This window comes from Sciurus carolinensis, chromosome 3, assembly GCF_902686445.1.
Source record: "Sciurus carolinensis chromosome 3, mSciCar1.2, whole genome shotgun sequence".
Classification (NCBI taxonomy): domain Eukaryota; kingdom Metazoa; phylum Chordata; class Mammalia; order Rodentia; family Sciuridae; genus Sciurus; species Sciurus carolinensis.
In genome coordinates, this window is record NC_062215.1 from 32,980,251 (window position 1) to 33,007,777 (window position 27,527).

The following is a 27,527-nucleotide window of genomic DNA, read 5'->3' on the forward strand; positions in this document are numbered from 1 at the left end:
GTTCCTCAACTGGGCAGCGATGTTTCTTGTCTCTGCCAGGTGTTGTCAGCCACCAATGTCGCCTGGCCTCTGGTCCAAGATGTTGCCTCCACTGTTCTCCCCTAAAGGCTGACACCTGTCTTTGCCCCTGGGCCCGTGGGAAGAGGAGAATGTGCCAAGATCCGTCCATAAGGAATCCTCACTGCTCATGCTGCCACAGTCCTGGGGTCTCTTCTGCCCCATTTACATAACCTCTAGGAATGGAACAGGGTGCAGAACTCTCCCTCTCATATCCTGCTCTGAAGTTGAGTATGATCTCCACTTGTTCTCTGCCTTTTCTGGAATCTGTGGTTTGTCCCCTACAGAGAGTCCTCTTTCTTGCTTTTAACTGGAACTCTGTATGGTGTTTGTTTGCTCATTTTTTTGCAAGGGGGAGGGGTGCTAAGGATGAAGCCCAGAGGTGCTTCACCACCGAGCCACATCCCCAGCCCTTTTGTTTTGTTTTGTTTTGAAAGAAGTTCTCATGAAGTTGTTTAGGGCCTCACCAAGTTGCTGAGGCTGGCCTCAAACTCATCATCCTCCTGCTTTGGCCTCCTGAGTTGTGTGCCACAGCACCCAGATCATTTATTCTGGTTTTCTCATGTCTATTATTTCTAAGGATTCAGGATAGGGGAAGCTGGCAGTATGTGTTCAGTCTGCCATCTTGAAACTGAAGGCCTCTCTCTTTGTATTTCTTCTATCCATTTTCCCAGGTTTTATTCCCCTCCTCCAGCCTGCCCCAACTCCAAATACCGGGCCCACGGGCAGAAAACTGCCAAAATTTCTTAGGAAGAGGAACTCAAGAGCTGCTTGGCGTTGACTGGTTTTTACCTCAGTCACCCTTTGGGTATCACTTCTGGGTTCTAAAGTCATGAATCCAAAGCCCAGCAAAGCCCACCCCTTCAAGGAGTCCTTTGCCCAAATAGATCCCAGCATAGATTTTGTGAAAATAGACTTTATTATAATAAAATGTCTTTTTAAACAAATCCCCCACCATCCACACCCCTGGAGACCAAGGTGGGCGTAGGGGTTCAGTCAAACAATCTCCCACCACAGTGAAGGAAACATGCAGAGACTCACCCAGCCAGAGGGTGAGGGATGGGATGGTTAGGCTAAAGGGAGGACCCCGACCACTCTCAACAGGGAATGTATGAAAATAGCTGCATAAATCTGTCCTTCCCTCAGCCCCTGGACTCCGACAGGGGCCAGAAGAAAACGCAAAAGAGAAGTTGAATCCAATGAGCAAAATAAGGCAAACCCAACTCCTGCTTTCTGCCCTCTGGTCCCCGAGGTTTTCAGGGGTGGGGTGACACAGGGACCAGGAGGCCTGGGCAGGGAGGGGTGGAGCACTGTGGGGCGGGGTCAGGCCCGCTTTGGCATGGCCTTTCTCCTTCCCGGGCCTGTGCAGTGGAAGCGAGATGGAGGAGCTGGACTGAGGCACTGAGTATGTACATATATACACGGCTCCGCCCGCCCGACTGGGGAGACACCAGGGCTGACTTTCCTTCAGGAGAGGGAAGACGTGGTCAGGAGGACCCGAGTCCCATCCTGGGAGTAGGGAGGGCCAAAGAAGAAATCAGCGTAGTGCGGTGGGGAACTAGGATTGGACTAGGTGGGCGGACGGGCGTCAACAGTCCGGGGTCCAGTCCTGGTCTGCCTGGGTGCTCAGTGACATCGGCCACTGTTGGCCTCAGTTTACCCTCCTGGAGAGGAAGGGGCCCGTCTGGAGGATTCCTCCGTAAGGACCCCTCTAGCTCCCACCTTTGCCAAGTCTCTCTGATTCCCATCCAGTGTTCACTCAGAAAACGGGAGTGCTGGGGCCTCCCTGCCAGCCAGGACAGGTTCCTGGGAATGTCTGGGGTCCACTTCTGCCTGCAGGATGGGCCACAGCTTCACTCCTTCTTCCCAGAGCCCAGTTTCCTGAGGAGCTGCTTCCCTCTGGAGAGGAGACCCCGTACCTTCTCAATTGTGCCCTGTGGCTCCCCCAGTTCAGTCCTGGAGGGGCTTCCAGGGCTGGGGGCACGATGCCAGCCTGGGGGCACTGGAGGCCCTCGTGTCATGCTGACCCAGTCCTGGAATGTGAGAAAAGGAAAGGTCAGGGCCGGCCCCCTGCCCCACCCTGACTCCTTTTCTTTGCAGCCTCAGGTATCTAAGCCTTTCATGTTACCAACCCATGACCAAGAGGCAGAGCCTCACCAACCCGCCACTGCCCTGGACACATGGAGCACATAGACGAATGAGGGGATGATGTGGAGGGAGCATTGTGCTGGGAGCCCCATGGGACATGGTCTCAGTTGTGCTTTGCTAACTTGTGACCCTGGGTGAAAGCCCCTTCCCTTCCCTGGGTCTCACTACAGGGTGCCAGGCTGACCTAGCTCAAAAGTTTTCCGAACTGACCCTCAGGATGGGTGCCCTCGACTTCCCACATGCCATACCCACTCCCAAGAAAGGGAGAGCAAGAACAAGGATAGCTTAGAGGCTGCTGTCCCCTCAGAGAAGGCAGTGCCTACAGCACCTCATAGGCAGGAAGAGCACCCACACCAACCCAGTTGATGAAGTATCCCCAGGATCTTCAGGAAGTGAAGCCAGTACCCACAACAGGGAGAGAGATGGGGACTCTCCCTTGAATGGCCTCTGAGAGGACTACAGGGAGGCCAGGTCCAGAAGGGACTGCAGGGGTGGGGCAGGGACTTCTTGTAGTCCCCACAAACTCTGGAGGCCACCCCCTATTTTAGGGGTTTTTCTCTTGTTGCATCTGCTCCTAGTTCCATTTACAACCCTGAGCTGCTCCCTCTGCCTCTGACCCACCCACACAGTGCTCCTTGGTGCCCTATAGAGGGGGTTGGGCCAAGAGAGGAGCCACCAGGAAGTCATCCCCACCCGGATCTCCCAGACCTGGAAGAGCTCTTGTCACCTCTTGCCAGGTTGCACATCCTTCCCTCCTCCCTCCCTCAAACCCCCATCCCTGCCCAGGGCCTGGCGAGTTCCCAGGCAGAAGCAACCATGGAGCCCAGGTGAGAGGTGAGGGAGCTGGGGGCACAGCCACAGGTCCCCCCTCAAGGCTGTGGGTGAGCTGGCGGGGCCTGCCAGAGGTCTGCTCAGACCTGGAGGTTGAAGCCTCTACCACCAAGGCTGACAGCCGGTGGGGAAGTCCTAGACCTCTCCCACTCCCTCCTGGCTCCTTCCCCAACACCCAGGTGGGAGGGGATGCTGGGGAAACAAAAGGAGGGGTGTCTCTGAGCCCCAGAGAAGAATGATTTGGGGTTATCTGTGAATTCCAACTGTTCAAACTCTCCCTTCTATCCCCCAAGCAGAGAACCATCAGAGTTGAAAGTAAGAAGAGCACATGTCTCTTCTCCATAACAGGTCTTAATGCAGAGGACAAGGGTGGGGAGCCTATTATCACTGGTGATATTACAATGCCATCTTTCCGTCACCAATAATAATCACAATATCATAAGACCATAGTCATATAGTGTCAGCATACCACTGATGAGTCATAACATGGGTGTCAGGTAATGTTCTATAAGCTGCATATGTGACAGAATACTAGTCAGCTAACATGGGGCGTCATTTGCCAAGATGACATGTACTCCTATGACAACTCCCAGGGTAAAGGCAAGACAGGGGATCAGAGAGGGGGAGGATGATCCCACACCCAAATCTGGTCCATGGCAAGATCTCCCTCCCCCATTCCCTGGAAGAAAATGGAAAAGCCAGGTCAGCTCCACTGGAGACAAAGGGGTGCTGTCTGGTTGTGGTGAATTAGGGAATGGGGGTCACATGGTACATAGGGGGCCAGTCCCCCCACTTACATGTTGCTCTCTCTACATATATCTATCTCCATCTAGCACTGGACTCTTCTCCTCCTCATTCTCTGAGAACAAGGAACAAAGAGAGGAGATGGGTTACCGACAGACCTGCATGCTCTCTGCCCAGTCACCAGGTGGCCCGGGTGTGGGGCGACTCCCACTTGGCGTCTGCTCGTGGAGGCCCTGGGTTTTCTGGTTGGGACTTGGCCTCCTCACCCCTCCCTGCTCTCTGTGGCTGGAGGCTTCCTCATATTCCACCCACCTCAAGGAGAGGCAAGCTGTAAGAGTGAGAACCCAGGAAGCTGGCCTTGCTGGGCCACTGGCTTCAAAAGGCCCTGGGAGACCCAGCAGGTGAAAGCGCCTGAAACCAGGGCTGTGACTGACCAGAGGAGGAGGGCGGACGGGTCCTTGTCCACAGGGCCCTTTCCCCTGCATCAGCCCCAGGGTCTTGGCAGCTGGGGTCAGATGGCCTGCGGGGGTCAGGGTCACAGCCATCCCTTTTCTGCAGACAAGGGCACATCCTGAGGGCAGGCTGCAGGGTCCCCCTCTGGTGGCAACTCGGCAGCTCTGCTCTGGTGGCAGAGCTCACCTGCCTTATCACCCTGGTTCTGCTTCCCCACCACACTGTCCTGTTCCCATCACACCAGCAGGGTAGAGACCAAAAGCTGAGTTGGAAGCCCAGCTCCTCACTGACCTGACTCTCCGCTTGGGGAATCCCAGGCTCCCTGTATGGACTGCCTGCTTCAGGCCCAGGTCCCTCCAGGAAATTGGATGGAACTAGGCCCCTTTGTCCGTTCAGTTCACCCTGGGGAGGAGATGCTGGTGAGGTTGAGACGGGAAAGATCAGCCTTGCCCCCTTGATCCTGAGGCCCCTGGAGAACAGCCTGGGGCCAACATCACTATCAAGAGAGGCACCTGGTCCATTTCTCCAGGACCCTTGCCCATCCCCCGCCTCACTGGTGAGCTGGGCATGGTGCACCCTCCCCCACAATGTTCTCACGTAGTAGAAGCCATCATCGTCCATGTTCCCAAACACGGTAATGACATCCCCAGCCCTGAAGGACAGCTCTGCCTGCGGAGAGAGCAGGAAGCAGGCCTCAGGCCCAGGAGGCCCTGCCACCACCGCCACCACTAGGCAGTGCCTGAGGGTCCTCACCTCCACGTCCATGTTGGGGGAGTTCTCCCGGGGGTCATAGTCAAATGCAGCCACCATAGGGCGGGGAGATTTCAGGTCAGCAGAGGGAATCAGCTTGGGGGGCCCTACGGAGGGAAGACTTTCTTGAGAGCCCCTACTGCATAGTAACCTCTACACTGGAGGCCTGATGACCCCCGTTCACCACCACCCCACTGGTGGTAGCCCTCGGGGAGAGGCCAGAGGGACCGCCCCACCCTAACACCCCTTCCCTGGGGATGGCCCCTCACCTGGACAGGGCTGGACAGGGCCTTCTGCCTCCGCTGTGGAGAGAATGTGCCTCTGAGCCTCATCCTGCCCTTCGTCTTCATACCAGACTGGGAGTGGTCCAGGGCAGGGAGGAGGCTCGCCCTCACACAAAGACTGCAGGAGTGGGTAGGCTCAGAGAGCACATCGACCCAACACATTTGTTCAGCAGTGAACTAAGGCCCAGAAAGGGCACGTGACATTGTCCAGGCTGCACAGAATTTACAGTCAAGTGCTTTGGGAGCCCAAGACCTGGCAAACCAGCCTTAATCCCCACCAGAACAAAGTCCCCCTCCCGGAAGTGGTGGATGTGACTAGAGGTCTACTCCGATTCCATTATCTCAAAACCCCACACGTCTCCCCAGAGAGTCTAGCTGTGCCACCCCACTCCCAATCTACACTTACCATCCTGGGACCAATGGAGAATGGGGTCTTACCTTTCTTGGAGCGGCGTGGCTTGGGGGGAGGCCCAGCTGTGCGGGCCGTAGAGTACACAAAGGGACCATTTCCTGATCCAGGAAGGCAAGTGGATATAAGAGAGAAACTGAGGCAGGGGAGGTGGGAAGAACAGGACAGATTCTGGAATCTCCCTTCAGGGCTTTCTGAGCTTGCTTTTTAAGGCCCTCCTCTCACATCCCTAATAAGAGCCACACCTGATACCCAGGACCCAAAATATATGACTGGTATCATCGCATCCTACTAAACAGGCCATCCCTGGGGTTCCTAAACAGACTTCCATCTCATGTGGTAAGACACCTTGGTCTCTCTCAGGCTCCAGTGGCTGTGCTGGACTCTGGATAAACAGGCATCCAGCCATCCCAGACATGCAAATTACTCAGAATGGGTTGGTTTGGAACTGGAGTTACCTTCAGGAAGTGGATGAGGGACATACCTGAGCCCTCAAGGACAACATCTGGAGATAAATAGCCCCGCTGGAGTAGCTGCTGTCTCCCCACAGGACTGTCCACAGCCACCTCAGCCACCATGTTGCAGGGGATATAGCCCGTCCGGCCCCCACATTCACCCTGGTAAAAGCCATCAGCATCCTTCTCCCCAAACACCTGGAGGCAAAGACCAGTTGTCTCAGGAGGCTAGTTCAGTTCACTTCCTGCACCCTCAGGCCCTGAACCCTGCAAGCATCCCACTTGGAACCACAGAGGAATGTTCTCTCTTCTGTAGGCCATGGAACAGAAAAGAGGGCGGAACAGCAAAAAATCAGAAGAATAGGAGAAAACACCCCTCTGTATCACCATCGCTGTCAACAGACTTTCCCTCAGTGCACTCAGATGGGAGCTTCCCAATTTCAGAGAAACAATAAAAGAGCTTCAGTCAAAATTTGGAGGAACAATAAAAATGGTAATGTTAACAACAAATCATCACATTGTGCTATGGGCCAGGCAGGTTAAGCATTGCATGTGCATTAAATTAATCACTCCACAAACAACCCTATGAGGCAGACACCACATCGTCCCCCCTCTACCAGTGAGGAAACTGAGGGCCAGAGGAGTTAGGTCATCTACTCAAGGTTACACAGCTAGACATGGCAAAGGCAAGGTCTGAACCCCATTCTCTGGCTCCAGGGGCCATGTTCTCTCTGCCCCCTAGTCCCCAGCTCTGATGTCTCCAGTGAAGAGAGGAGGGCGGATGCAGGATGTTGGCGAGAGTCTGGTGCTCTGGGTCCAAAGAGGTATGTCAATCACCTTCAGGATCTGGCCCTCCCGGAAAGGGAGCTCCTCTTCTCCAGCATCCGGGTTGGGCGACATTGACACGGGGTCATAGTCAAACAGAGCCACAAAGAGCCTGATGGGTAGGTCCTGGTGAACCAGTGCTTCTGGGGGGCTCCTTGGTGGAGCTGTGGAGAGGATTAAAATAGGGCAGAGACTCAATGAGCTCCATAGAACAGGTTAGGAAAGGCTCTCACAGGTCTAGCCCAGCCCCCAGTAGATGCTCACCCAGCTCAGTGGCACCTGGCCTGGGCACCCGGGCCCCTCTCTTCTGGGGTCCCCTCCGCCCAGAGCAATCCTGCCCTCTGGCCTCACCAACCTCTGTTGTCTGCAAAGACAGGGCAACAGATGGCAGAAGTGACACACCATCCCCCTGGTGGGCCCTCGCTCCCCTGGCTCTGCCCCACCAGCAGCGTAAGCAGCACAGCAGAACAGGAGCACAGCATTCCTCTCCAGGGGCCTCGGCACAGTCTCAAAGAGACACCGGACACCCCCACGGAGGCAGGAAGGGCAGGAGGGGAGGCCCCGGCCCCCCTAGTGGATGAGTGCAGTAGAGGGGACTGAGGTGGCCGAGGAGCATAGGAGAAGACAGTCTCCCTCAGCGTCAGGGCTGGTGACTCTAGACATGGCATCGCAGTCATTGTCCTGAAGACATAGCTAGCTACGCAGAGGAAAGGGCCACCCTGCCTGAAGGTAGCAACTGGCGGTCAGTGACAACAGAATATTGTGCATCCCGGTTCCAATCACCAGCAGCAGCAGCAGCAGCAAAGCAGTGGAATGCAAGTGGCAGGAGGCAGGTGAGGGAGGCCGGGGGCCCCGCCCCACCTCTGCTGATGGAGGCGGCAGCGTGGAATGGGAGTGGCTAGTGGGCAGCAAGCAGGGCCACCAGGTGGCAGCAGGAAGGGGGCTGCCCAGGTTGGGGAGAGGGCACAGACCCGGGAGGGTGGCTCCTTGGCTCTGCCAGTCGCACCGCGCCCTCTCCTCTCTGGCTCCCCTTTCTCCCAGGCTGGGAGGCGTGGGTAGGGACTGGGACCTGAATTGATCTTCAGAGGCCCTCTGGGCCTTGCTATAGGTGCTGTGCCCCAGGCCTCCCCATCTGCAGGGTAACAGGAGCTGGTGATGCTGATGCCCCCGCTGCCTGCTTCCTGTTCGTCCTCAGAGTCATATTCGATGCTGATTTCCAAGCACTTCGGGGAGAGGCAGCTGGCCAGTCCAGATTCTGGGGCCCGGCCACGGAGGCACCTCCGGGGAGGGCCTGATCGCCCTCTCCCACAAGCCTCTAGTCCACCCTTGGTGCCCTCAATCACAGGGAGGCCAGCCCTGTCCCGTGGGAGGCCTGGACGTGCAGAGGCCTGGGGCCCACCATTGCTGAGAAGCCGGCTGCAGTGTTCCCGGGGATCTGGAGGTCGCCGGCGGTTTAGGGGCTTCTCAGGGGAGCCACCTCCTCTCCTCCGGCAGCTTCCACCAACTAGTCCAGATAGATCTTCCAGGTGGTCCCTGGCCCTGGAGGGCTCAGGAGACAGGGGACACAGGCCAGGCCCTTGGGTATGACCCCTGTCACAGCCCAGCACCAGCAATGCAGGTTCAGGTGGGCCAGGGTCTTGGGAAGAACAGCCTGCCCCTGGCTTCTCTTCATGCTCCTCCTGGTCCTCGTCCTCCTCTTCCTCCTCTTCAGGGATGCTAAAGAGCTTCTTGCTGCAGAACTGCTGGAGGGGCAGCTCCAGGATCTGCTCCAAGATCTCCTCATCGCTGTCAGTCTCACAAAAGGGGTCAGGCTGGGACTGAGGATGGGGAGAAGAGAGCGGCAGGGAAGAGGGGTCCACAGGGAAGAGGAGAGAGCTGTGCTCTTTGCCCTTAAATGGGGGCAGGGATTAGGGCAACCCTACGACCCTCCCTCAGCTGCCTCCAAGAGGAAGCAACCAAAGGGACAGTCACACACATGTCCAGGCAGAACCAGAGGAAGATTCAGGGAACACACCCAAGGATCTGGCACTAGCCCTTGTGGGTCAGAGCATCAGAGAACCTGCTATCTGTGCCTGTTATAGTGGGAAGGCCTCCCCATCCCTCCTAGAGGCTCTCAGATGGCACCAGCTTCCCCTGGTCGGGGCACTAGATCCAGTGGGTTGGAAAGAAGTGTAGACACAAGCTCTCCTCCTCCCCTTTCTTCCCAGTAGGGCCAAGGCCCATGCTGGGTTTCGTCATGTCTGGTGCTTAGGACAGGGCCCAGGCCACACACCTAGGATGTTGCTGACACTCAGTGGTGCCTGAAGCAGCAGCTGACACACAGGGTAGAAGCCCCTGGAGCCTGAGATCTGGGGCCCACCAGCCCCTCCCCACCTCGTTACCTTGGCCCCATTCTCCCTGACGTTGTTGCCAGCAACCTGCTTCTGGAAGGAGCAGGTCCTGGAACCCAGCTCCTCATCCTCCTCCTCCTCTTCCTCCTCCTCCTGGATGTCTGAAAGGTCTGAGTTGCGGCCATGATCCACAAGGGAGTTCACCAGACGAACCCCAAGCTCTGCCATGTCCTCTCTCTGCAAGGGGAGAGAAAAGCAAGGAAAGACAGAAAGGGCTGCGAGGAGGAACAGGGGACCCAAGGCAGGGTCAGCTCCAGCCAGAATAAGAAAGATCCCTTGGCAGAAGAAGAAGGAGGCATGCCCAGAGCTGGGTGTGTGTTGCAATGGGCGTGAGGATGGAAACCAAACAGAAGAGAGAAATCTGGGAAGAGAAACATAACGAAGGAACAGACACACAACACAAAGGCGTCAGAGCCAGAGCAGAGCAGAAGACAAGTGAAGAGGGCAACCAAATTTGGGAAGGAGACAAAAGGAAGGGGGCAAGCCCTGATTCCGTGAGGTGGCACAGTGTGTCCCCAACCTCTACCTCAGCCCTGGGTCTCAGCCCAGGTCCGGCTTCTCCTCCGCAGCAGGTCTCAGTACTTGGCATCCTCTGGGCTGGTGTTGCCTGAGTGGGGCCAGCTGTGGGGCTGGCCTCTCCCGCTGTCCACGTGGCCTCCTGCTTGGCCAGGAAGGGAACTGCAGGATCAGGGCCTCCTTCACCCAGGGATGGCTCGCTGGTCCTCTTCTCCTCTGAGGCACCTAGGACAGCTGCCCCAGCCTCCTCCTGGAACGCAGAGCCCTGAGAAAGGGCCCAAACCCAGGGCCTGTCTCCCAACCTGCACCTGCTTCCCCTCCACCCAGACAGGGTACCTGGGAGCAAGGTGCTGGAGGTTCCTCCTGGGGTCCTTTTGGCATCTCTCTGGAAGGGCTTGCAGGGGGGCCTCCTGGGGGATCTTGAGTTCCATGGGGGGCAGGACACCAGAGGGGAGAGCTGGGGTCCCCAGGTCCTGGGGAGGCTGGAGCAAGGGGTGTTCTGGCCTCTGGGCTTGGTCGTGGTGAGGGGCAGGAGACCCTGGCTGGCAAGCAGGCTGGAGTCAGAGCTGGAGCAATAGGGGCTGGAATGGAGTCAGCCGACTCGCCGTGGGGCGACATGGTCCGCACAACCACCTTGTGGCACACCTGAAGCAGCTGCAGCTGGGACAACTCCACCAGCACGCTGCCTGCTGTGGGTGACGCCACCTCCATGATCTGCAGGGGAAGGTGCACAGGAGAGGACCATGAGGCAGAGACAGCCAAGTGCGGTAACAGTGACCACAGTGGCGCCGGCATCCTGCTGGGCATTCTGCCTTGCCCTTCGCTTGCCTTATCTCATTCGTCCTCCCGGCCAGTGGTGGCGCAGTTTTCACCAAATCCCTCATACGCTACTCTTAGCCAATCTTCCACTTAGAGCCCAAATGCCAAGCACTGGGCATCTTTGCAAAGCCAGGGAAAGTAGGCCTCTGAGCATGGCAAGGAGGGACCCACCGCCTGTCCCCAGGGTACAGGCAGGTGGGGTCCCCAGGTCATACCTTCTGCCCATCAGCATAGATGGCATAGCCTGTGACCCGGACGCCATTGGAGGTGCCAGCAGCATCGATGGTGACTGGGAGCCAACTAATGATCAAGATTCCAGGGGAGGGGCCTGGCTCAATCTGTACATCCAGGGGGGCATCAGGTGGGCCTGAGGGAAGTGGGGCACAAGATCCAGAAATATAGGACACTTCCTGCCATAGATACCAGCCCACTCCGCCATTTCCCTGAAAACACAAATAGGGCCAGGCTCCTCCGCCATCATCACAACTCCTGGGCATTACAGACAGAGGAGCCCACACCGGCATACCTGCTGGGAGTGTGGTGAACTGCACCGTGGCAGCCCGCTGGTCCAGCTTCTCCCAGCCTGGTTCCCAGGACCCTCGGGAAGGGAGCTGAGCCTCCACTCGGGCCTGATACAGCGTGCCAGGCCGCAGGTGGCAGAAGGTGGCCCAGTAGGTGCTGGGGCGGGCAGACGGGCACTCTTCCCCATTGAGGTAGATGGCATGGGCCAAGTTGCTATTGCTGGGCACCCAGGTGATCTCAGCAGACGTGGCTGTCAACCGATGGACCCGCAGCTGGCTAGGTACCACCCCAGCCCGAGCACCCACAGCCAAGCAACAGCGCAGAGGGTCGGAACTGCCCCTGCTGGTCAGGGCCTGGACAGAAAGATGGAGGGGCCCGGCCTGCAAGTCCAAGTTCTCAAGCACAGCCTTGGGAGGTGCCCCGGGCCCCAGGGCCTGATGCAGCTCCCCGTTCACGCAGATATGGAAGCCACGTAGTTCTACACGTTCAGGAGGCAGCTCCCAGGCCAGCACCACACTGTGGGCCAGCTGCTTGAGGACCACCAGATGGCGGGGATAAGGCACAGCAGGAGGCTCGCCCAGGCCCTCCGGTGAGGGGCTCAGACTGAGCTCATCCCCCGGATCCTCCTCCGGTCTGGGCTGGCTACGTCCCCCGCTGCTCTGGCCCCCGCTACTGCTGCCACCCCCACCTCCGCTCAGGAAACTGAGTTCAGGGCCTGAGCTGTGGGACAAATCAGCCAACTCCGGAGGGAGGGAGGTCAGGAGGTCGTCATCAGACACACGCTCTACAAAATTGGAAGGGACCAGACCCCTTCGGCCATCCATGAGCTCCCCTGGCAGAGGGAGGACAGGAAAAGGTAGGGAAGGGGAAGACAGACAGAGAGGAGGTAAAGAAAAACCAGTCCAATAAATGCATTTTAGCAACGGCCAGTGGGTGATCTTCTTTAAGTATTTGGTTCAATCAACATTTACCTGTCAGTACTTTTAAAAGACAAGAGTAGTCAAAGTCCGGGTTAGAGAATTATTGCTGGTTTGCATAGTTGTAATAATAGTATTGTCATTATACAGGACAGTACTTCTTAAGTTTTAATGTGTATATGAGTCAACTGCAGATTTGTTAAAATGCAGATTCTAATTCAGTTAGGTCTGGGTGGGGCTAAACTTCTGCATTTCTAGCAAGATCCCAGGTGACGCTGGTGCTGCAAGGACATAGGAGAATGTCCTTGTCCTAAGGCAATGCATCTTCAAGTATTTCTAAGTAAGATGTCAGAATGTCTACAACTTTCTTTAAAATCATTTTTTGACCTACATATGGATAAAGCAAATGTGGTAAAGTGTAAACAATTGTAAAATCTATAGGTGTTCATTGTACTATTCTTTGATTTTTCCATACATTTGAAAACTTTCATATTAAAAAAAGTTAAAAAAAAGAAGAAGAAACCAAGCATGACGGTGGATACCTATAATCCCAACCATTTCAGAAGCTGAGGCAGAAGGAACACAAGTTTGAGGCCAGCCTGGGAAACCTAGTGAGACTTTCTCTCAAATTTTTAAAAAAATTTTTACAATAGCTGGAGGTGTTTTTCAGTGGTAGAGCACATGCTTAGCATGTGCAAGGCCCGGGGTTCAATCCCCAGAACCAAAAATATAAGAAGAAGAAGAAAAGAAAATTCTGCTGATTGGAAAACTCCTCCAGTGAGTTTTACATAAAGGAAGAAGGAAACAACCCCCTCATCAGGGAGAGGGAATGAATTTTTAGAGACAATAAGACAGAGAAAAGACCCACTGTGGGTTCTAGGAGGGATCAGGACCCACAGGAGGTCTATGTCTAGGAGTATGGCCAGCAGTCAATCCAGGCAGTAACCAGTGGTGCGTTTTTTACCTGTGTTGGTTCTCCCGAAGACTCAATGAGAGAGTTTTTAAAAACATTTGTTGCTGTTTGTTTGAGGGATGTTAATGGAGAAGAAAGCAGGACCCACATATGTCAAGTCATAGCCAATTTAAAGAAGGAAATGAATTTTCAGGGAATAGACAGCTCATGGCTTGCAGGGCCTTACTGGGAAGCAGAAGCCTGGGCCAGGGCTCCAGGCAGAGGTCCGGTGTCAGCAGGGCTGAGTTACAGAGTGTCTGGGAGTTTTCCCCACAGTTACTTGTGCCCCCAACACACTCATATTCATATTCTTTCTCCCTCCCACCCCTCTGCTTTATACTATAAGAAAAATAAAGGGAACCTGAAGAAATAATAAGGATTCTCAATAAGTAAGATAATATAATAAGCCCTGTAATAGGTTGAATAGTGGCCACCTAAAAATATGTCCGTGTTCTAATCCCTGGAACCTAAGAATATGACCTTAATAGGAAAAAGCATCTTTGCAAATGTAGTTAAGAACCTTGATCTGCAATCATCCTATATTATCTGGGTGGGTCCTAAATCTCATAACTGTCCTTGTAAGACACCAGAGGAGAGACACTCAGAAGAGGAGGAGGCAATGTGACCACAATTGCAGAGATTGGAGTGACGTGGCCACAAGCCAAGGAACACCTGGAGCCACCAGAAGCTGAAAGAGACAAGAAATGGATCTCCCCCAAGAACCTCCAGGGGAAGTACAGCCCTGCTGACACCATGATTTCGGACTATGGCTTCCAGTAGTCTGTTGTTTAAAGGCCCCAGTTGGTGCTGATTTGCATGGCAGCCCTAGACAATTAATATAAGCACCAGCACTAAGGAGTATGGATTAAAGTATCCTCGTACTACATGAATCTACAACTTGCAAGACCCAAGTTGAAGCCTGGGCCAGAGTCGGGCTTGTTGCCGGGCTTGTAGCCGTGAAGTCCATGCCACTGAGAACAGTACATTTGGGACTAGATGAAGCAGTCCCTTACTAAAGCAGGACAAGGAATATGGTGTCCTGCACCCAGTTTTTCACATAGCCCTAAATCTATCTCAGTTTCACTCCCCCCCCCAGACTGTATAGTTTCAATTCCAGTAATTTGGGGTGAGTTGATACTTAAGGTTGTTGCCCCCAACCTCTGAATTTTTTTTTTTTTTCTTTTCATAAAAAAGTACTGTTCTCCTGGAAGTTATTTAATTCTGCTCTCAGAATCTACCCCTATGGAGAGTTTAGCTATTTGGGCCATGAAGTCACATACCATCATTTCCAGCTGCTGTTCAAATAAGAGGTCCAGGCCCCAGGGAAAGGGCTGAGCAGACTCCAAAGCTTTCAGTGTTCCACACTCAGATCTGACCCCTTTCCTAAGACTCCACCCACAGGACACCCCACATGTCATTGCCTGGTGCCTGGGCCAGGACCACCCTGAAGGAGGCTCCCAAGGCCATCCCTTCTGTAGCTCTGCCATGTGGTCCAGTCTCAGTCAGGCATCTGCCTTGGTTGTCTGATGAGCTCTGAAGCTCATGCCCTGTCTGGGTCCTGACAGATGCTCACCATGTGCCAATCCTTTCTCCTGGGATCTGCACCCTGATCCTTCCTCCCCATACTTAACTGGAGTCCAGCATCAACTCTACACTACAGGCCTGACCTCACGTGCCACTACTGTTAAACACTGCCATGCTCTTTTTACTGGCACCAAAATTAATCTAGTCCAAATCTCCTGTGACACTGTCCGTTCTCTGGACTGTGTGGTATGCCCTAACCTATCAGAAGACCAGACCCCATTTTTCTCTTTCCCCACTGACTGCCAGATCTCTGTATGCCTCCTGGCTGAGACTGAAAAGTTATGGTGGACTAAGCATGTTGGGGAGTGGAGATGGATGGATGGAGGTCTCAGGAACTGAGGCTTAAAGGCAGGGGAATGGACAAAATGAGCCCTACTACTGTCCTACCTTCAAAAAAGCCATCTTCATCCATGTTGCCATAGATGTAAATGTACTCTCCAGCTGTCAGGGGAAGTTCTGCCTCTGGATTCTCGTTGGGACCCTCGAAGGGGTTGTAGCTGTTGGGGAGGTTGCAAGGAAGAAGAGGACAGAAACCTATTGCATCTCCACACCTGTCATCTCTCCCATGGACTAAGCCTTTATGGAGACATGCTTTCCACCTTTAGCCATGTACAGCATTCACTGCACCCACCTTTGCTCAACCAGGTTATGAGAACATGTCCAACTTGGGTTCTTGCCACCCCGCCATCTCCAAAAGTCTCTGTCTCCACCCAGCCCATTCCTCCCGTACACCCCAAATGCTGGTGGGGAGAAGCAAGGGTGATGGGCTCACCTATAGCGAGCTAGGAAGACCTGGATCCTGGCTCCTCCTGGGTTGCCCTCTGGGGCTGTTGGGAGCTGGGACACACTGTCCACCTCTAGCTCCTCCACCTCACTGGCTGTGTCCACCTGGGGAAGACAGAAAAGGCTGGTTTCTCTCCAGGACCCAGAGCCAAAGGCAAATCAGGAAGGTTCTAGACTGGACCAGAGGAGGACCAGCTAGCTGCTTTGATAAGGGAGAGTGAATACAAACATGCTGGCAAGACCAGGAGTAGCAAGGACCCAGTGTTTTCTAAAGGCGCACCTAGCTGCCCTAAGCAGGGACAAAGGGGGCAACCTGGACCCCTCCCTGAGTCCTGGTCTCTACTGAACCAGACCAGTAAATAAGGGCGCTCCCCACACCCCAGAGGGGGCCAGGCCACACTGCTATAGAGAGTAGACATCAAAGGCAGTTTGACTCCTTAAGGTAAAAACGCAGCAAAGAATCTTGATTGTAAAGAGCTGGAAGTAAGGAGGCAGAAGGGATTGGAGAGGTTCCTGACTCTAGCCAGGGAACAGTGTTCAGTCCTGGAACTCAGAACTTCCTGTCCACTGGGAGAAGGCCACCCAGTGGGCAGCCCCTTCACCACCAAATCCAAAACCAACACTATTCTATCCCACAAGGGGGCAGCAGAGCCCCGGGGCCTGGTTTTACCCCTCTTGAAACCTGGTAGCAAGGCTGCTCCTGACCTGCTCCCCTTCACTTTGAGGAATTTGTGGGTAGAAAAAAAGGAATGAGGTGATTAGAAGAACTGCGAGGGATGCTCAACAACTTGGTAATGATAACAGATGCCACATGTTAAGCATCTGCTGGGCTCCCCGCTCAGAGGCGCTTTTCCTTATTTTTTTTTTCATGCAATCCTCTCAACCTTAGAAAGCAGGTTTTTTTATCCTCAATAGTCAGATACGGAAACCGAAGTCCAGAAAGGGTGAATGACTTGTCTAAGTCGATGGGATTTGAATCCCAGAATCTGTACTCTTTCTTATATAATAATCTGCCTCTCTGCAGATGCTTTTATGCATAGTCTCGTGTGGATCTTGGTGCCAAAGTGTCTCCTCCAACCAACCCACGACTCTAGGGCTTCCCTGGAACCCAACGGGGGAGGGCTGGTAGGTCAGCTCTAGAAAGGAGTTATAGGCTCCGCCTGAGATTCCCTGCCCATGAAAGATATCCATAGAGCATGTACCTCCCAACTTGGGACCAGAGGCCACCCAAATCCTAGGGGCCCCAGAAGAGGTCAGGGCCAATCTTCGCTGGCCCAAGCCAATACCAGAACCCCAGGGTCCCCTCCCCAGCACTAACCTCTGGTGTAGGGCATGACTTGGGGCTGTTGTGGATTGACTCAGAGCGAGAGGAATTAGAGAGAGACTCTGCCTTCTTGGCTGTCCTTCGAGGGACCCCGATAAGGGTGGCAGGGGCAGGCTCGGAAGACTTTTGGACACAGCGCCCAGGTGAGCCCGGCGGGAGGTCAAGGTCTAAAGAGAAGATGGCACGTGGGCTTGGGATCTGTGGCCTGAGGAGGGACCAGGAAGATAGGGTGGAGCCTCCTGGATATGAGGGTCAGGCCCTCCACAGTCGGATTTCCTTACTTCTTTAAGAAGGGAAATATTTGCAGGGAAACTTATTAAGCAGAGGTATAGGTGATTTACATATATTATTTCACATGGTCCTCAGATCAGCTTGCATTTAATTATTCCTAGTTTAGGCCTTGGCAAACTATGGCCCAGAGGGGTTAAGAAATATGTTCAAACTCTCATTAGCTGTTGAGTGGAGCTAAGATCAACAGATGTAACTGATCACCCCCTCCCCGCCAAGCCTGGACTCTACCTGCTACTGACTCTTAGGGTCTAGCACCCAACTCCCACAGACATTTAGTCAGAGGAAAAGGAACCATGGCCTGCAATGCCTGGGTCACACTTCAGGATATTCACTCCTACAGGCTTTGTCCCCATCAGAGCTTGGCTCTAGCAAAGTACTGGTGACTTTGGATGAGTTACTGCCCTTCTCTGATCCTGAACCTCCTGCTCTATACAAAAGCCCCAGGCCTGGGAATTCTAAGCCAAAGTTGCTGGGTCCCTTACCTTTGGGGCCAGAACCCCGACAGGGCTGGGGGGTGGAGCAGCAGCAGGGGGGTGGTGGGTGGTCCCCCAGGGCACTGCAGCCCAGGGCAGAAGTGAGCAGATCCAAGGGGCCTGGGTGCAGACGGAAAGCCTGGAGCTCCTGTGCCAAAAGGCTGAAGCGCTCCGTCTGGCTGCGACACTGCTCCTCCAGCTCTCGAACCCGGGCCTGGGCCAAGACCCACCATGAGATGCCAGGCCGAGCAGAGCTACCCAGCGCCAGCCTGTGCCAGTTCCACACAGCCTCACGCTGGGCTCCAGAGCACATCGACCCAGCTCCCCATCCTAGACACCAAACCCTGGGCCTGGGCTTGCCAGTCATCTAACCAACCCGTATGCCCTAGACGATGGCACTTCTGCTTCTGAACAGTTTCCAGGCCAGAAGGGATCCCCTCCCTCCCCATCACCACCACCAGTACCCCCACAGGAGTTTTCTCAGCTCCATCCCTTGTCACCCTCAAGAGGGGTGGGTGAGAGATTCCAGGGATCGTGGGGACAGCTTTGTGACAGGAATGGGCCAGTTCTTGGGAACTTTTCTCAGGTATCAGGAGAGTCCCAAGATCAGGGACTCTCCCCTGGCCACTATCACAAAGATCATGCGTCAATTGATGGCAAACTTCCTCTTGGTCTGAGAGCCCACAGGAGGGAAAGTCCTGTGTGTGCCAGGCACAGCAACAGGTCTGAGGTGAGGGAATAGCCCACGTGTCCTGTAGGAACCTCAGCCCAGCTTCAGAGTTTCAGTCTGCTTTGGGACACATCCCCTCTGTTAGACAGAAGAGTTAGGACCCCTTGAGATGCCTGGGCCACACTTCAGGATATTCACTCCTACAGGATTTGTTTTTCCCATCAGAACTTGGCTCTAGCCAGGTACTGGTGATTTTAAGTGAATTACTGGACTTCAGAGCACATCTACCTGAGGGCAAGGATGTGGGAGAGGCATAGGAAGGGAATACCCAAAGGAGAGAGAGGGGTAAGGAGGCCGTACCTGCATGGAATCCAAGGTAGACTGTGGCAGAGAAAGAAAGTGCAGAAAAGTTAAACCCTGAGCCCTGAAGGTCACTAACCCAGAGGGAGGGAGAGAGAGAAGGGGGCCTAAGGGGACATCATCCAGTCAGCTCCCTGAGTTGACTGAGAAATTCCTAAATGAAAGGACATTTCAGGGTAAAGGCAGCCTCTGGAGTGGGTGGTAATGGGAGACTGCTGCCACCTGACTCAGGAGCCCCTGTCCCCTAAGCCCCTGCCTGAAAAACAGGCCAATGATGGAGGGGATTCCCCCAGACCCTCCTACACCCCCATCCTACCCCCAACTTCTACACACACACAGTTCATTATAGCTCTGTTTGAAGTCCCCTGCCTTCTGCCAAGGTAGTAGAGCTGGTGGCCACTTCCGGGGACCCTACCTCCAGCAGCTGGACAGCCCCTTCATGTTCCCTCTTGGCTTCTGCCTGGGCCTACCAACAGAAAGAGGCAAAATACTGGTAGGGAAGGCTGGGGGACTGAGGGTGGGGTCAAGGGGGTATGAGGGAGGGATGGGGGAGGGGAGGGATGGAAGAGAGAAAGGGAGAAAAGGAAAGGGGTCTAGGAAGGAGAAGGCTGAGGGTTTCCCCCTCCTGCACTCCCAGCCTGAGCCATGCCTTAGCAAAGGTCGAAGGATCCAGGCGAGGTGGGGCCTGACAGGGTTTTTCTTTCTGGAACATCCTCCCTGCTGGTTCCTTCTACCTCTTTCATGCTCCTTCTGAGTTTTAGGTTGTTGTTTTTGTTTGTTTGTTTTTTGTCTTTTTGTTTTGGTTTGGTTTTGCCTGCCCCTTGTCTTCTACCCCTTGGAATGTTGGGATGTTAGGGTTCCCCTGGACACAGTGCTGGGTCACTTTCTACTCCCTACTCTCTCAAGAAGGGTCTAGTCACACAACTGAGCACATTGATGGCTCCAAATATCTCCATGGCCAACTTCCCCAGAACTCCAGACTCGGGTATTCGACTGCCTACGGTGAACGTTTAGCACATGACCCAAACAAAACAGAACTCAGGATTCTCCACCTCTCAAAGCTGGTGCCCCATCATCCTTCCCCAGGGTTCGTACAGCAAATGGGCAACCAAGTTGGGGCTCAACTGGAATCCCACGGTGAGTCTTGTCAATTCTATCTCTAAACCATATTTCAAATCTATCCACTCATTTCTTCCTCCCTTGTCACCTGCACTATGGTCCAGATGACCATCACTTCCCTCCTGGACCACTGCCATAGCCACTAATATCTGATCTCCTGCTACATTCCACCAATTATGAATCAGATCATGTCACCTCTCTGCTTAGAATCTTTCAACAGATTTTAACCATTCATAGAACAAAATATCCAAACTTCCCACAGCCTCTAAGGCCCAACTCCTGCTGCTCTGTCAGTCCCTTACTACACTCTAGTCACACTGCTCTTGGGCCCTCCCCGTAGCTCTTCCCTGCCACAGTATCCCCTCTACCTGGCCTGCTCTGCCATGACTCTCCTGACTGACCCCTTCTCATCTCTGGGGTATTAGCTTAATTGTCACCTCTTCAGGAAGGCCTTTCCTGATGACCTGTCTAAAGTAGCTCCTCATTCCATCTCAGCTTGTCACATCACCACTGTGTGTGTTGGTGTCTGAAATCATCTCATTCGGGGGTCTGCTTATTTGATGATGGGCCAGGGACCAGGTCTCTGTTTGCTGCTTTCCTCCAGTGCCTAGCACAGGGTCTAGTACACAGTGGGCGCTCAGCATGTGCTTGTTGAATGAGTGGGTGTCAAAGCTGTGCTTGTTGAATGAGTGGGTGGCAAGCAGTCCACCACCTTCCTCACTCCTGTTCCCACCTGCTGCAGCCGGCGAACCTCCTCCTGCTTCTCCCGCAGGCTGAGCCGAGCCTGCTCATGCTCCACCTCCAGCTGCTGCCGCCGCTGGGCCACCTCCCGCATGTGCTGAAAACAAGACTCTAGGTCAAGGCCAGAGCCCTCGCTCTGCTACACTTCCACAGAAAATCTAAGATGAAGGAGCCTCAGAGACCATCTGCTCCAGTTTCCCTCTATTAAAAACTGAGGCCAAAGAAGGCAAGGAGTTGGCTGCCCCAGGACAGGACCTCAGTCCCCACTGCCCCGCATAGGGCATATTCTACTATCTCACTTTGTCCCTGTGCCAAGGCAGAATACCCTCCCCCACCTACACAGCCTCCTCACCTTCAGCACCTGCTCCAGGCTCTCCAGCTTGCTCTGCAGGCCCTGGCTCTTTTGAAGGGCTGAGTCCCTCTCCTGTGTCACCCCCAGGAGCTGGCCCCTCAGCTCCACATTCTCCCACTCAACCTGGCAAAGGGACATTGGCAGGGAGTTGGATGTGTGCACTTTTGTCCCACCTGCTCCTTCACCAGGTAGAACAGTACTCCAGGAGTAGCCCCCTGGGCCAGGACCAAGACCTGGCAGAGCAGAAGTGGTACCTGCTCCCTCTCCGAGGCTCTCCCACTGAGCCGAGAGTTCTCCTCCACCAGGCGGGCATTCTCATTCTGGGCTTCTCTCAGCTGCAGTTCCTGAGGAGAGCAGTGGATCTCTGGAGAGGGCTCAGGACCCACACTCCTCTCTCTTCACACAGAGAATCCTGCCCTCCCAAGCAAGGCCTCCCTCCCCTGCTGGGAACCTGCTTCAGCCAGGAAGGGAAAGCACCCCTGAACAGGAGGAAAAAGTGTGTTTTTAAGGACAGGTGGGGCAGGAGCAGAGCTGAGGGAGTCCAACATGTCCCTGGCCTGGGGGAAGAGAGGAGCTGGACCCTGGGCCACCTCAAGAGCTCACCAGCTCCTCACATCGCCTCTGCTTTTTCCGGGCTTCCTGCTCCAGGCTTTCACATTTCTTTCTCTTCTTGCTGAGCTCAGACTCCTGTGGGGACAGAACCAAGGGCTCCTCATGGTAGAAGGCGGTTCTGCCCACAGTAGGTCTCCTCCAGCCCTTGACCTAGGACTTACCAGCTGCTGCACCCTTGGCTGTTTCTCAGGCTCCCCTAGGACCACGGGTGGGCTCTCCACATCCTCCTGAGGTGTGGCCTGGAAATGCCCAAGGACAGGAGGCTGGGACCTGAGAATGGCGCCCTAGGGCAGCCTGTCCCCAACCCAGCCTACCTATGGGAGGTTCCCACCTCATGGCATGGTCAGCAATGAGAAACCTGCCAGGGAAGAGGAGGGTAAGGGTGCTGTCTACCCACCCCCTCTCAACATCAGCTGATGCAGAAGTATGGAGGCAGTACCCCATATCCCCCAGCCATAAGTGCTTTGAGATCCTGGGACCCACGTGTGCCCTGGGAGATGGGTCCTTTATCCAGGCCAAAGCTTTCCCTTTTTAGCTTCCAGCAGCTGCCCTGCTCTGCACTCAATAACTGTCCTGAGTGTCCTTCAGCGACTGACAGAGAATTAGGAGGCCGTGTGGGCCCCCAGGGATGTGGTGTTCCCAGAGCTAGGGGTTCTGAATCATCCAAATCTGGGCTTGGCCGGCAGCACTGGAAGACTGGTCAGACCCTCCTCCTGGCTTCCCCACGCCCACCCTATCGCAACTGAAGTGCAAACTTTTGGGGAGGATGAGTCTTGATGGGAGGGGTTCCTCCGTGGGCCAGCCAGAGGGACAAAATCTGAGCAAGCAGCATCCCCCACCCCGCGGCTTTCATCACTATTGGGTCCCTCCTCCCACCCCTCTTCCCAGAAGGAGGCGGACCTAGATGCTGCCCACCTAGGATGAAGAGCCAGATCCCTAGGTTCTGGGGGTCTGGAGTTGGTCCCTGGCCCTCCGGGCAGGGGCTGCCTAAGCCCCGCACTCAGTGAAGGTCACCCATACCTGGAACCCGGTTGGACGCACTGCCACCCCCAGCTAGCCGGGGCCAGGCCTGGCCAGGCGGGCGCTGAAGGGGGCGTCCCCACTCTACTGCCGCTACGGGAGGAGGCGGCGCGGGCTGGGCCCCGGGCGGCTGCCAGGGCAACCAGGGATTTGCGGCCGGGATGTACCACTGGCGCCTCGGCAGGGGCGACCAGTCTGGCCCCACGGGGAGCAGGCCTGCGGAGGGCGGAACCCCGGAACCCCCGCGGGGGAGGGAGCCGCGCAGGTACGAGTGCTGGAGGCTAAGAGGAGACCCTGCCCCTGGTCGAGAGGGCTCCCTAGACCTGGGAATACGCACATCACCCTGGGAATGCGAGTACGGCTTTGATTGGGAAGCAGCGAGGAGATCCCCGGGTCGCCCCCACCCCTCATCTGCGCACACCCACACACCTGCCCTTGCGCCGGCTCTCACCTCTCCCGGGGCCCCCGGGGCTGGCGCCCCTGCTCTGGCCCGGGCAGTGGAGCCCGGGAGCCGCGGTGGCTGGGGCGGCTCCTGCTGGTTGCGCAAGGCGATCTGCCTCTGCAGCCGCAGCACCTCCCGCTGGGACTCGCGCAGCAACCGGTCGAAGTCCCGCACGTGGAGCCACTGGGGACCCTCCTGGAGTGGAGGACCGGGAGGGGAATCAGATGTAACTAACCCCTACCTGCCCCAACACCATTCCAGGCAGAGCCAGCCCACCACCTTACTGGAGGGGCTCAGATGTGCGGCAACCCGCGCACCCTCCTATGCATACATGCCGGTCATATGTGCTTTCGTACACAGCCACACGTTTCCACTAGCCGGTGCAGACATTCACAGCAACTCATTTACTGGGTCCTCGCACAGTGCCCGCCACTGTGATAAATGCCTTCACAAGTTTGTGTGAATTCATACCTCCAGACCTTCCAGGTCCACTGGCACACAGCCTTAAACCTGAAGCACAGACAGGTCCAGGTCTGGGACTCTTGGCTCCACCCGCTTCAATTCAGGCTCCTTCTCCCCTCTCCCACCTGGGCCGTTGCCAGGGGAACCTACTCCCCAGCAGCCTCCACCTTCCCTTTTCATTTGCATCTCATTAACATCTCGTCCACATCCCACAACCAGGCAGACTGCCCTGCATAGGGCTGAGTAGAAAGCGGGGACCAGGACCTCCTCGCACCTTTCCCACCAGAGTGAGCCTGGCCTGCAGCTCCCTGCACTCCCGCTGCAAGGCAGCAATCTGCTTGTCCTTGGCCAGCAGTGCACTGGCTGTCTCACTGAGATCCCGGGCTCGCTGGCGGGCTAGGGCTTTCCGGCAAAACTCCAAGCTGGCCCCTGGTCCAGGCACCGGAGCACTTACCTAGCCAGAGGAGGGGTAAGGCCAGTGATCACCTGGGGGCTAGGGCACTTCTCCCATTCCTCTGCTTCTCCCCAAGGAGAATTAGGATGAAACCTGGCTTCCTGCTTCCACCCAGACTGGGGTCACAGAGAACAGGGAGCTTCACTCCACCCCATCCCAGCAGTCCCCAACCAAGACTAAGAGGGTTTAACTCCACATCTTAGTTTAGACCCAAAGGATGCTGTTAATTTGGCTACCACTGTGATGGACCTTGTCCCTGCCCCCACTCCAGTTCTCCACCTCCTATGATTAGCTCAGCAGGAGGCTGCAGCCAGCACAGGCTACCAGAATTCTGCTCCCTGCCTGCTCAGGAACCTCCCCACTCAGCCCTTCTCTCCCTCTTGTAGCCTCAGAAACCTTCAGCCCACTCACCAGACCAGCATTGGTCCTTCCTACCCCCAACCCTTCTTGGATTCCTGCTTTTCTAGGTGCTAAGAGTCTGACTCCCAAGTCCCAGCCCCTGAGGCCCAGCCCCTGCTTCCCCTCTTCCCAGGTCACCCAGCCTCAGCCCAGCAGCCTCCTGTCCTCACCACCCTCAGGTTTGTTTCCTGGAGCTTCCGGGCCCTCTCCTCCAGGCGCTTGGCAATGACCGCCAGTTCTGCGTTCTTCCGCTTCAGCCTCCGCACCTTCTCCTCTGTCTCAGGGAAGCTGCTCTTTCTCTGACAAGGGGTCAGTCAGAATTGTAGCATGTAGGGCACACCCCACAAACCCAATCCTACTGCTCGGGTTTGGGCTAGAGCCCAGGATCACAGTGGGATCCTTGGCAACTCTGGGCAAGGGTTCACCCTCTCTGGGTCTTGGGACTGTCACCTCCATGTGACTTCTCTCAGAGAGATGTTCAAGGGGTGAGGAATGCACTGAGACAGAGGGCCTGGCTCCAGCCAGGTCTCAGGACACCGTTTGCCGAGCCTCACCAGCATCTGGTTTTCCTCCTTAAGGATGGCACAGCGCTGCTGCAGCTCCCCCAGGGCCCTCAGCAGCTCCAGATTGGGTCTATCACCGAAGCCCATGTTCAGCTTGGCCTGGCATGGGAAAGGACCAGCGACAGTGCCTCAGGGACCCAGCCCACCAGTAAGAGCCCTCCATGTGGAAGCGTCTCACCTCCACAGTCTAAGGAAACAGGAGACGAGAAGGTTCTGTCCTATGTCCCAGGCCTTCAGAGAGGGGCACAGGGGGCTAGGAGAAGGGACCATCCCATCCTTCCTGCCCTCAGTGGCACACAGCCCCCAACCTGGGGCCTTCCTTACTGTTCCCTTACTTACTGTCCCCCCACCTTATCCTAACCAATGCCAGCTCAAGCTTCCATTCCCATTTCTCCAGACTGCTCTTGGTTGGCAAGTCCTCTGTGCTCTCCCAAAGTCCTGATCCCTCCATCTTCTACAGGAGACTGCTCGCAGCCACCCAGAACTTGTCCTCCATGGCTCAGCCCCACACTGAGCCCTCTCACTGAATCTTTCCTCCATACTCTGATTCCACTATGTAGCTTCACACCCCCAAAATCCCCCAGCCCCCAAGGACAGAGACTGATGGTGGAGGACACACAGACGGACAGACTGTCAGACAGAGACACGCAGAGGGGGCAGGGCCAGATATAGACAGACAGGTGGAGATGACAGACAAATAGTTAAAAAAAAAAATTGGAGTCACTGAGATTCATATCCAATGAAGGGAGGACAGATAGTCACAGAGACAGACTCTCGGACAGACAGACAGAGAGAAGAGGTGGGCAACGGGGTTGTATATCCTGTCTTGCATCCTGGCCACGCTAGAGGACATGGTAAGAGGCCCCAGCTTGCAGACCCCAGCCCTCCCAGCCCCCTTACCTTAGTCAAAGCCTCCACCTCTTCATCCTCCAGCCTCAGGCAACCACGACCAGAGATCACTGCTTGCTGCCCCAGGCTGGGCAGACCAGCCTCTGCTCCTTCAGGGTCAATGCCCCCCATGGGCCTGGGGCTCTGGATTCCCTCAGGCTCGGAGCTCTCCTCAGGCCTCAGTTCTCCAACCTGCAGAACTATCGGAGTGTCAGCAGTGCCTGGGGCTGTGTCTCCAGGATCGCCCCCCTGGCCCGGAGTCCATCTCTGCCAGGCGGGCAGTGCCCAGGGTTCCATGGTGCCTGGGTTCCCAGGCCGAGGGAGGGTTGTCAGTTGCTCCATGATACTGCCAAGGAGCCCCAGAACCCAGGCCAGGGAACATCACCCAGCCAAATGAGGGGACTTTCAATGGTCATGCCAGGCCAGACCCTTCCCCTCTGAGCTCTTGGCTTCACCGAGGTTCCATCCAAGGTTGGCTGAGCCCTTCCCCACCCACGAAGGAGGCTGCAGAAGGCGTCAGGGCTGCCGGAGCTGGAACTGGGAGTATGTTGGTATGTGCTTGTGTGTGTGCTCGAGTATATGGGGAGGCGAGGGTGTCCCCGTGGGGGTGGGGAGGATGTGCAGAGGCCACCACCAGCAGTGCCTGGGTGAGGGTATGCGTGTGTGTCTCCAGGTCTGTCCCTGCAGGTCAACGCTGTCTTGTATGTGTTTGGTGGATGGGTGCCCCCACTTGTGTGTGTTGAAGAATGTGGTGTTGTGTGTCACTGTCTGTGTTGGTTTCGGAGTTGCCAGTTGTTTCTGTGTGTGGGGGTGTCTGTATTGCAGGGCTGTGGCAGTGTGTGATGCTGTCACTGGTTGTATCTGAGTGTGTCAGTTTTGTGCAGCTGCGTGCATCGGTATCGGTGTGTTTCTGTCAGCATCTGTGAGTCTGGCTATCCATCATGACCCCTCAGCCTGGCTAGGGTCCTCAGGAGCTGCTGGGGGTGATCCCCAATGGTTCCTTGTGGTCTTTATCTCCCGCTCCTCTCGGCTGCTGCTCACTCGCTTGCTGGGTGGCCGGGCTGGTCCTAAGGAGGCCTGGGTCGATGGGCTGCTTGCCTCATAGTCTCTGTCCCTGCTAGCCTCAGCTCGGGGGACTGCAGGGGTCCCTTACAGTCCCGGAGCCCCGAGATGGTGGGCGCGGAGGAGGGCTGAGTCTCAGAATGCGGGGGGAGCGGGGGAGAGCCAGCCCACCCCTCCCCCTCCTCCTCCCCTCCCGCCCACCAATAGGAAGTCAGCTGCTGGTTTCCATGGCGATGTCGCTGGACTGGTGGGCTGGACCGGCTGGCAGGGTTGGGATAGAGGGAAGAGCAGGTTCCTCACGGGATGTCAGCTCAGCGCCCCCCACACATGGCCTCCCCACCCCTTGTCCCCACGTGCCCTCACACCTTCCTGGGTCCAGAGGCAAGCAGGCTGGAGACATCCTCCTTACATCTGGTGAGACTGGTGGAGACAGAGACAGGGAGGATGTAACAGATCCAACCATGGAGAAGAGCAAGACTAGGAAACACAGGATTTGAGAGGAAACAAAGAGAAATAAAAGGATGAAAACAGGAAGATAGAAGCAGGGAGGTAGAAATCAACTGAGAAAGTTGCTTCAGCTTCCTCCTGGAAGACCACATTTGAAGACCAACCTGCCTGTCCCAAGCCAGCAGAGGGAGATCATGTGACCTGTAGGGCTGCTTTTGCCCTGAATTCTCGGAAAGTTCATTTTTTGTCTAGCCTTAGACTCTTTTGCTATAAGAAAACAGCTTTTGAGAACAAGGTTGTGGGAAACCCCCCCAATCCAGGAGTCAGCCTGTCTGTGGGGCAGGGGTCTAGATGGAGTTCCTAGAAACAAGGATATTGGAAGAGGCCTTGGAGAGGCAGCCCCTCTCTC

The 27,527-nt window shown here is 55.6% G+C and overlaps 1 protein-coding gene across 6 annotated transcripts; it reads right to left on the minus strand.

Moving 5' to 3' along the window:
• Nucleotides 1–967: 967 nt before the first annotated feature.
• Tspoap1 (TSPO associated protein 1) lies at nt 968–26,780 on the minus strand. Of its 6 annotated transcripts, XR_007107775.1 has the most exons (33): nt 25,622–26,780; nt 24,713–24,820; nt 24,329–24,457; nt 23,580–23,759; nt 22,853–23,038; nt 21,543–21,620; nt 21,373–21,456; nt 21,024–21,113; nt 20,770–20,892; nt 20,410–20,514; nt 18,973–19,023; nt 18,558–18,578; nt 17,537–17,741; nt 16,758–16,930; nt 15,429–15,544; nt 15,044–15,153; nt 11,208–12,035; nt 10,897–11,048; nt 10,199–10,576; nt 9,873–10,112; nt 9,338–9,523; nt 7,928–8,773; nt 7,221–7,320; nt 6,969–7,120; nt 6,161–6,329; nt 5,706–5,777; nt 5,253–5,285; nt 4,987–5,090; nt 4,831–4,902; nt 4,525–4,635; nt 4,215–4,300; nt 3,834–3,895; nt 2,011–2,090 (listed from the first exon to the last, which is right to left on the minus strand). XR_007107775.1 is itself a non-coding variant. In XM_047545698.1 (32 exons), exons 2-32 carry the CDS (start codon nt 25,739–25,741, stop codon nt 1,911–1,913), a joined length of 5,502 nt encoding a protein of 1,833 aa, XP_047401654.1. In that variant the 5' UTR covers nt 25,742–25,809; nt 26,651–26,726; the 3' UTR covers nt 968–1,910. The 6 variants fall into 6 exon arrangements, 5 of the variants coding, with proteins under 5 accessions (XP_047401654.1, XP_047401656.1, XP_047401651.1 ...); XM_047545698.1 differs by lacking the exons at nt 3,834–3,895; nt 4,215–4,300 and having other exon boundaries at nt 968–2,090; nt 25,622–25,809; nt 26,651–26,726; XM_047545696.1 differs by lacking the exon at nt 4,215–4,300 and having other exon boundaries at nt 1,953–2,090.
• Nucleotides 26,781–27,527: the final 747 nt, after the last annotated feature.